The sequence below is a fragment of the Acartia tonsa genome, unplaced genomic scaffold (genome assembly GCF_053477335.1).
Source record: "Acartia tonsa isolate MP-2025a unplaced genomic scaffold, ASM5347733v1 sca1, whole genome shotgun sequence".
In the NCBI taxonomy this organism is placed as follows: Eukaryota; Metazoa; Arthropoda; class Copepoda; order Calanoida; family Acartiidae; genus Acartia; species Acartia tonsa.
In genome coordinates this window covers 179,870-189,125 of record NW_027649595.1, presented here as the reverse complement: position 1 = coordinate 189,125, position 9,256 = coordinate 179,870, and the positions used below count along the sequence as shown (strand labels likewise).

Here is a 9,256-nt window from a genome sequence, read left to right as displayed (position 1 = left end):
TGCCCGCCAGGATGGAGATATTCAAAAAATTTCATTTCTCAGTTATGCCTCATACCCACACTTAAAAAGTCAAGCAGTTTGAGCTCTTTATCTTTCACACACAGAAAATGAGATAGAAAAAACCGGATGGGGGGGCGTTCAACGCCCCCCTCCCGACCGTTAAGGGTTAAAGAAAAATCATAATTTTTTGAAAAAATGTTATTTGTAAAAATGTGGAAATAGGTAGTATCTTATATACTTTGTTTCTAACATGTGTCGTCCTAACCTTACAGGGCTACCTTGTACATACCCAATTTACCCTAACCTAAGTTTAAGGAATACTAATTTAAAAATTTTTGATATTTCAACTAAATCGTGTAAATACTGTTTCTGTTTATACATTTTTTCTGTCCTTCTCTTGAATGCAAAAATGTGTAGGTATACCTTCTTTAATTCAATTAGATCTACTTATGAAATAATAATTTTGTTTATTTTCAGACAAAAAATAAAATTAAATAAGATTTTAAACTGAAGTCAACATAAAGAGAAACAAACCACGCATATTCCCAGTTCAGAAAATTAAAGTAAGTTAGTTTTTAACAAGTACAAGAATAAATATGTCCATAACAATGAATAAAACAGCACATTTGGATTACTTTTACTTACATATTGATGGACACACCCTACATATATAGAGTAGCGATACTAGTTAAGATATGGATGTAAGGAGAGAGTTTTCATAAAGTAAATATTGACAGACCTACGGAAACAACCTTAAATAAAGAGAAGCTGTAATAAGAAAGTCATACAAATAAAAAAAAATAATAAAAGTGGAATTATTATTCCAATTCTACAATAGTATTACATTAAATATTATTTATTCCAGGTGTAAGAACAATTAAGAACCCATCATGAACAAGTGTCTTATCTGTTCTAAGGAATTCTCTAGAAAGGATAGTCTAACAGTACATATGCGAATTCATACAGGAGAGAAGCCATTTATATGTGATACATGTGAAAAAGCTTTCTGTACAAGAAGTGATTTAACAGTACATATGAGAATACACACAGGAGAGAAGCCATACTCTTGTGATACATGTCAAAAAGCTTTCCGGACAAATGGTGAGTTAACTTACCATAAGAGGAACCATACAGCAGAGAAGCCTTACACTTGTGATACATGTACAAAAGCTTTCTCGCGACAAGATGCATTAGCTAAACATAAGAGGATCCATACAGGCGAAAAACCATACTCTTGTGACACATGTGATAAGGCTTTCTCACGCCAAAGCAACTTAATTGTACATAAGAGGATCCACACTAGTGAGAAGCCATACTCTTGTGAATTATGTCAGAAATCTTTTTACACCAAATCAAACCTGACAATACATTATGAATCAGCTAAACATCTCAAAAAGATAGAATCTTCTAACATTAAAATTCCACAATCTGCTTCTACCAGTTTTGTTGATTGTGGTGAAGCTGACATAAAACTAGAAACTAAAGAAGAAGAAACTCTTGATGAGGATCCTATATCTATAAAGATTGAGACTGAGAGTGTGGAAGTAATTATAAAAGAGGAAATGAAGGAAGAGGAAGGAATTGAGAGTGAAGAATTTGTTTAAGTAGATAAACATAAAAATGTTTGATGAATGCATGACCCGAAATAGCGAATTTGTTATAAATGTCTTTTAAAAAGTGTTTAATTATGTTTATTTATGTTTGTATTTAAGATTTAATAATATGTGTAAATAATATTACTTCTCCAAAAATATTTTTTTTTTAAATCATAATTCTTTGAAAAAAATGTGTAAATAGTTAGTATCTTATATACTTTGTTTGCTTTATTGATTAAACATAAACATGTGTCGTCCTAACCTTTTACACTAACCTAAGTTTGAGGAATACTAATTGATAAAAAATTGTAATTTTTTTCTGTCCTTCTCTTGAATGCCAAAGCTTTCATAACTTTTTAAATTTTTGTTATCCAATATATTTTTCGTTTTTTTCTCATATTTAGAATTGTGTTACTTGTAAAATTATCATATTTAATTTCAGACTGAATATAAAATTAATTGAGACTCTAAGATTATGAAAAGAAAGAAAACATTGAGTTTAGCAAAATTAAAGTAAGTTAGTATTTATATTACAAATATTATGTAGTAGAATCTTTAGAATATTAATATTAAAGATGTAGGATGTCTGTCTATCTGTCAGTCATAAAAGTGAATTAGTTTACTGTAATCAAAATATTATTTAAACAGTTGAGGTTTGTGATGGTTGTTTTCTATAGTATGTTTTTCAAATAAAAGCTGAAGATGGAAATTGAATAAAACATCAAAAGTAGATCAGGTAATAAGACATGTACATGTGAGTGGATGGAAGAGAAAGTGGGGTAAGAATTAGATGTAAGAGGAGAGTTCTCATCGATACATCTGGAATACTTTTACCAACATTGTGACAGCCGCACGAACCCCCCTTAATTATATACTACCCGTTATACAAAAATTAAAATGATTATTAAAAAATATGAAGGCTTGAAATTACTATTTTCAATTCTACACAAGAATTACATTAAATATTATTTATTCCAGGTGCAAGAACAATTAATAATCCATCATGAACAAGTGTCATATCTGTAGCAAAGAATTCTCTAAAAAGAGTGATTTGACAAAACACGTGAGAACTCATACAGGTGAATACTATATATACATATGTGCTATATGTAAAAAATCATTTACAGAGAGAAGTAATTTAATAAAACACAAAATGATCCATGAAGGTGAAAGGAAATTCAAATGTGATACATGTGAAAAATCTTTTTTCACAACAAAATGGTTTAATTAATCACACGAGGATCCATACAGGAGAGAAGCCATTCACATGTGATACATGTGGAAAGGCTTTCTCAACGTCAAGTAATTTAATTGTACATAAACGTATCCACACAGGAGAAATGCCTTACTTTTGTGATACATGTAATAAGTCATTCTTACAAGAAGTTAATTTGACTGTACATAAGAGGATCCACACAGGAGAAAGGCCATACTCATGCGAATTATGCCAGAAATCTTTTTCCGGTAGTTCAAACCTGTCAAGACATAACAAAACAGCTGGACATCTGAAGAAGCTAGAATGTAATAAGAATGTAGTTCCACCTTCTGCTTCTACCAGTTTTGTTGATTGTGGTGAAGCTGATATTAAACTAGAGATAAAAGAAGAAGAAACTCTTGATGAGGATCCTCTCTCTATCAACATGGAGGCTGAGAATGTTGAAAAAACTATAAAACAGGAAATAAATGAAGAAGGAATTCAGAATAAAGATTCTCTTTCTTATAAATAAAAGTATGATAAAGATTGAAAAAAACTTTTTACATTGAATTATACAGTAAGACCCACGAAAAAGTATTTTTTATGGTATACAGCCTTTAATTCTAAATGTATCCCCAAATGTAGCATATGTTCTGTTTCTCTGTACAATTTTACACCAGATAAAGGAAAAAAAATATTTCAAGTAGGTAACAATGGAGATTTTCAAGGTCATAGTTTTGAAAAAGCTCGAATTTTTTTTTCTTTTTCATAATTTTTTATGGATATAATATATTTCTGCTATCCGAAGAATAATATAAAAGAATAACAAATTTACTTGTTATTTATTAAAAAAAATGATTTTAACTTAAAACCTAAAAGTTCCTGCTAGTAACAAAAAATAACAGGATCTCTAGCTCAATTTTGCCAAAAAGTTGTTTCATGTAAAAAGTTACTTTTTAAAACTTTAGCTCTAAAAATCTCCGTTGTTAATGTAAGTAAAACTTTTTTTTTGTATATTCTTGTGTGAAAATGTATAAAGAACAAGGACATATGTTACTTTTGATGATACATTAAGAAATAAAGGCTGTATACCCTACAAGATACTTTTACGTGTGTCTTACTGTAGATTTTTTCTATTGGAGATTTAATAATGAGTAGTTAAATTTAAGTACTTCAATATCATTTATGTGGGATGTAGATATACAGTTTCTAGTATTTTGCTTTTTTAAATAACAAAACTTTTTAATGCTTTGAAAGAAATTATTAAATAGATGTTATTTTCAATTCTTAGTATTTTTCCTGATTTCAAAAATATCTTTTTAGCTTAACTGATAGTTCCACGGTGTGCTCTTGGCGAGATAATGTTATTAGGTTAGTTACTCATCAAATATGTTCTAGAGTATTACAAGTATAGATTAGCAATGATAACATTTAATAGAAAGATCAATTTATTATCATGTTGTTTTTGAGATAAAGCAAAAATGTCCGATTTGTGATTATTAAGGTTAGTTTTTGAGAAAAAGCATAAATCACAGTGGTACAGTTTTACATTAGTATTATTTCAAAGTTTTAACATTTTGAAAACTACATGGTCAAAATAAAAGTAACCCCAATTATTTTCTTTAAATATACAAGAAAAGGAAAAATACTACTGTGATCACGAATTTAATTTCAAATAATTTCATATAAATTATTTTGTTTCCTATCTCTGAAGAGATATTGTAACAGAAATATTTGTTAATTTCGTTTAATATCAGAATCCTTATACCAAGGTCATTGTTTTGTGATAACGACATTCTAACTGAAGAAGTATTAAAAAACACGCGGAAATAAGTACTGATGTACATATGTGAGTTGTTTGATGGATTGAAATGAGAATCAAATGTTTTCTCTCCTTTGTACTGAATATTTCATAGTAGGGGAAATTATTTAGTGAATTGATCTGTTATATGTTTAGTTAGTGTTAACTTTATTTCACCTTTTCTCATTTTATTTAATTACTTTGCTGTTTCTAAGTCTAATGTGAGTTGTTTCACTATAACTTTATATCATTTATAAAATTATTATTACAGATTTATATCCTGGTTTACCAATATTTCATTATTTGCTCATTATCAAACTTATGTTGCTTGTAAAATAATAATTATATTTATTTTCAGATATAAAATGAAATAAAACTGAAGATCATAAAACTGCAGAATTATTGTTTAAACATAAACTTGTGTCGTCCTAACCTTACAGGGCTACCCTGTACATACCCAATTTACCCTAACCTAAGTTTGATGAATACCAATTGATAAAATTTTTTAAATATTAATTACATTTTAACTAAATCATGTAGATACTGTTCTGTTTATACATTTTTTCTGTCCTTCTCTTGAATGCAAAAATGTGTATACCTTCTTTAATTTAATGAGATCTACTTATTAAATGTTAATTTTGTCTATTTTCAGACAAAAAAATAAAATGAATTAATATAATATTTAAAACTGAAGTCAACGTAAGGAGAAACAAACCACTCATAGTCTCAGTTCAGAAAATTAAAGTAAGTTAGTTTTCAAGTGCAAGGATAATTTTGTCCATAACATTAGATAAAACAGCGCAGCATATTTAGAATACTTTTACTTACATAGTGACAGACCCTACATATAGAGGAGATATACTAAATAAGAAGATAGTTTTCATAGAGTACATCTGAAATACTTTTACAAGTGATACTTTACCTTTATAGTGACAGACGTACGGATACATCTTAATTATAGAGAAATATAATAATGAGAGAAATGAATATAATAAAATGAGGCTTTAAATGATTATTTTCAGTTCTACACAAGTATTACATTAAATATAATTTATTCCAGGTGCAAGAACAATTATCATCATGAACAAGTGTCATATCTGCTCCAAGGAATTCTCTGTAAAGAGCCATTTGACAAGACATGTGAGAATGCATACAGGTGAGAAGCCATACTCTTGTGATACATGTAAAAAGTCTTTTTATACAAATCGTGAGTTAACTGTCCATGAGAGGATCCACACTGGAGAGAAACCATACTCTTGTGATACATGTAAAAAGGCTTTCTCACAACAAAGTATTTTAACTGCACATAAGAGGATCCATACAGGAGAGAAATCATATTCTTGTGATACGTGTAGAAAAGCTTTCCGTACAAATAAAGAGTTGACTCTGCATAAGAGGAGTCATACAGGAGAGAAACCATACTCTTGTGATACATGTGATAAAGCTTTCTCAAACAAAAATACGTTAGTTTATCATAAGAGAATTCATACAGGTGAAAAGCCATTCAAATGTGATACATGTGAAATGGCGTTTCTAAACAATAGTGGATTAACAAACCACAGAAGAATCCATACAGGTGAGAGGCCATTTAAATGCGATTCTTGTGAAAAGGCTTTCATACAAAAAATTCAATTAATTCATCATAAGAGAATCCATACAGGGGAGAAGCCATATTCTTGTGATTCATGTGGAAAGGCTTTCTGTACAAATACTCAATTAGATGTCCATAAGAGGACCCATAAAAATGAGAGGCCATACTCTTGTGATACATGTGAAAAGACTTTCTCACAACAAAGTTATTTAACTAAGCATAAAAGGATCCATACAGGAGAGGAGCCATACTCCTGTGAGATATGTAAAAACACCTTCTCACGACAAAGTTTATTAACTGAACATAAGAGGATCCATACAGGAGAGAAGCCATACTCTTGTCAAATGTGCCAAAAAAATTATAAATCAAATTCAGAATTTTCAAAACATAATAAATCAGCTAAACATCTCAAAAAATTAGAATCCACTAAGAATACAGTTCCACCATCTGCTTCTACCAGTTTTGTTGATTGTGGTGAAGCTTATGTTAAAGTAGAGATAAAAGAAGAAGAAACTGTTGATGAGAATCCTCTGTCTATCAACATGGAGGCTGAGAATGTGGAAGAAACTATAAAACAGGAAATAGAAGAAGTAGGAATTCAGGATTCTCTTTCTTGTGAAAAGAATTATGAGGAGGATATAGTCAACACTAAATGCCTTTATGAAAATCTTTAACCTTAGTAGATTTAATGTAAATCGCAAATATTTTTAACTACCTAATGATATTGTGTAAACTGATTTTATTTACTTTTCATTAAATGAGTTTTTGTATTTTATTTTGCACTTGTACAATTTCTGAATAATCAAACTTGTTATCAATGCATGTTATTTTACTATCTTGATTCTACTCCTATTGAATAAGAAATTATTACATCTTTTTGGTGCCATCATTGTATCTAACAAAAAATCAGGTATTTTGAAGAAAATTATTTTATAGAGAATCCTTACTATTTTATCCTATTATATAAAATAAGATCTCATTGAGCACAAAACCAAGTTCTCCAATTTAAGGAAGCTTTCCATGGGTTCTGCGATAGTTTTAGGCTATTTTAATTTAAACTATTATTATTTTGATTGACACTTAGGGGGATACTACTCGCATTAAATTGTTCTTTGGGATATGTTAAGGAAGATATTTCTCACTTGCAAAATATGACCGACAAACAATGTGGAACAATGTAAATTTCTGTAATGCACAGGAAATGCGAGGCTAGAGAAAACACATGTAAAATCACACTGTCTCTCAGTATTATCCTATTTTTGTGAGAAATTAAACTTGCAACAAGTCATTTAGTTCAAGCAGTTACAGAAAACTGTCTTCCTTATTATTTCTAACTTTATTCAAAAACATTCGATCTATTTATAGATTTGAACAGTGTCAAGTGACTAATTTCAGTTTGAAATTAAACTTCGCCTAAATGTAGATATTTCTCTCCTAAATGATTGTATTCGATTTTGTAATATTTTAAGATCAAATCAACTCTCTTGGCCATGAATACTCATCAGACAGATGGAAAACCATTCAAATGTGAAATTTGTAATATGACATTCTCACAGATAGATAGTTTTTACAGACACAAGACAGTTCATGGTATTAAACCATTAAAATGTGATAAATGTAAAAAGGCATTTTCAGATAATAAAGCCTTAACAAGACACAACAGAATTCATACAGAAGAGAAGTCATACTCTTGTGTTACCTGTGAAAAGGCTTTCTTACAGAGAAGTAATTTAACTGAACACATGAGGATTCATACTGGTGAGAAACCATACTCTTGTGATACGTGTGAAAAGTCTTTCTCACAACATAGTTCATTAACTCGTCATAAGATGATACATTTAGAAGAAAAACCATACTCTTGTGATACATGTGAAAAAACTTTCTCACAACATAGTTTATTAACTCGTCATAAAAAGATCCATACAGAACGCAAGCCATACTCATGTGATACATGTAAAAAAGCTTTCCTTAAGATTTGTAACCTAACCCGCCATAAGAGGATATACTCTAGTGAGAAGCCTTACTCTTGTAGTTTATGCAAGAAATTGTATTGTTCCGGTTCAGACTTGTCACAGCACATCAAATCAGTAGGACATTTCAAGAAGATAGAATCTACAAAGAATGCAATTTCACATTCTGCTTCTACCAGTTTTGTTGATTGTGGTGAAGCTAATATTAAACTAGAAATAAGAGAAGAAGAAACTCTTGATGAGGATCCTCTCTCTATCAACATGGAGGCTGAGAATATTGAAGAAACTCTAAAACGGGAAATAGAAGAAGAAATTGAGGATAAAGATTCACTTGATATCAAAGAACATAAAATTAAAATATGATGAACAATTGTTTTTCTTATGTGAAATACTAAATTTTGTAAATATTGTATTATTTTTAATATAAATGTCATTAGAGGGGGGGGGGGGGAGTTATGCCACTTTTGCTTACTCTGTGATTATTAGGCTTGATATTAATGTGAGAATATAAGTTATTTTGGATAAAACTTTACTTTATATTATATTGTCTAACATTGTTATATATTGTTATATAACATTATTAATGTTAGACCATATTTAAGGTTATTTGGGATAAAACTTTACTGTTTAGGTTATATTGTCAAACATTAATACCTAGCCTAATAATCACGAGTAAGTGAAATTGTTAAAACTCCCCACCTCCACTCCCAACCCTTACTTTATCTTTATAAAATCTATATATATTATTTTTCTACTATTGCTGGTTATTTAAGATTTTTTGGTTAAAAATATTTTTTTCTATTTTGCAAATCAAAATCATTTTTGTACATTTTTTTTTTTTCAGATAACGGATAACAATGAAATGAAAGTATAGGTAAATATTCCAGACTTCATTTAAATAGATAGCTAAGATATTTCAGGTAAATATGATTACTTTCATGAACCCTTAATTGTCGGGCCCCTTGCCGCACATTTATCGGCGGGGGCGGGGGGGGGGGTGTTCAACACTCTCCCATCCTATTATCTCAGCTCCTATTAGAGCTAGAGGGCTAAAAATTGTTGTGCATGTCCCCTGTTTGATGAATTTCTGACGATAAGTGAGTC

At 29.8% G+C, this 9,256-nt stretch overlaps 1 protein-coding gene across 1 annotated transcript; it reads left to right on the top strand.

The window, feature by feature from the left end:
* Positions 1–475: 475 nt before the first annotated feature.
* Positions 476–8,530, top strand: LOC145310470 (uncharacterized). Its single transcript, XM_080150420.1, has 4 exons — positions 476–563; positions 866–1,598; positions 5,660–6,850; positions 7,808–8,530. Exons 2-4 carry the CDS (start codon positions 891–893, stop codon positions 8,513–8,515), a joined length of 2,607 nt encoding a protein of 868 aa, XP_080006546.1. The 5' UTR covers positions 476–563; positions 866–890; the 3' UTR covers positions 8,516–8,530.
* The last annotated feature ends 726 nt before the right edge of the window (positions 8,531–9,256 follow it).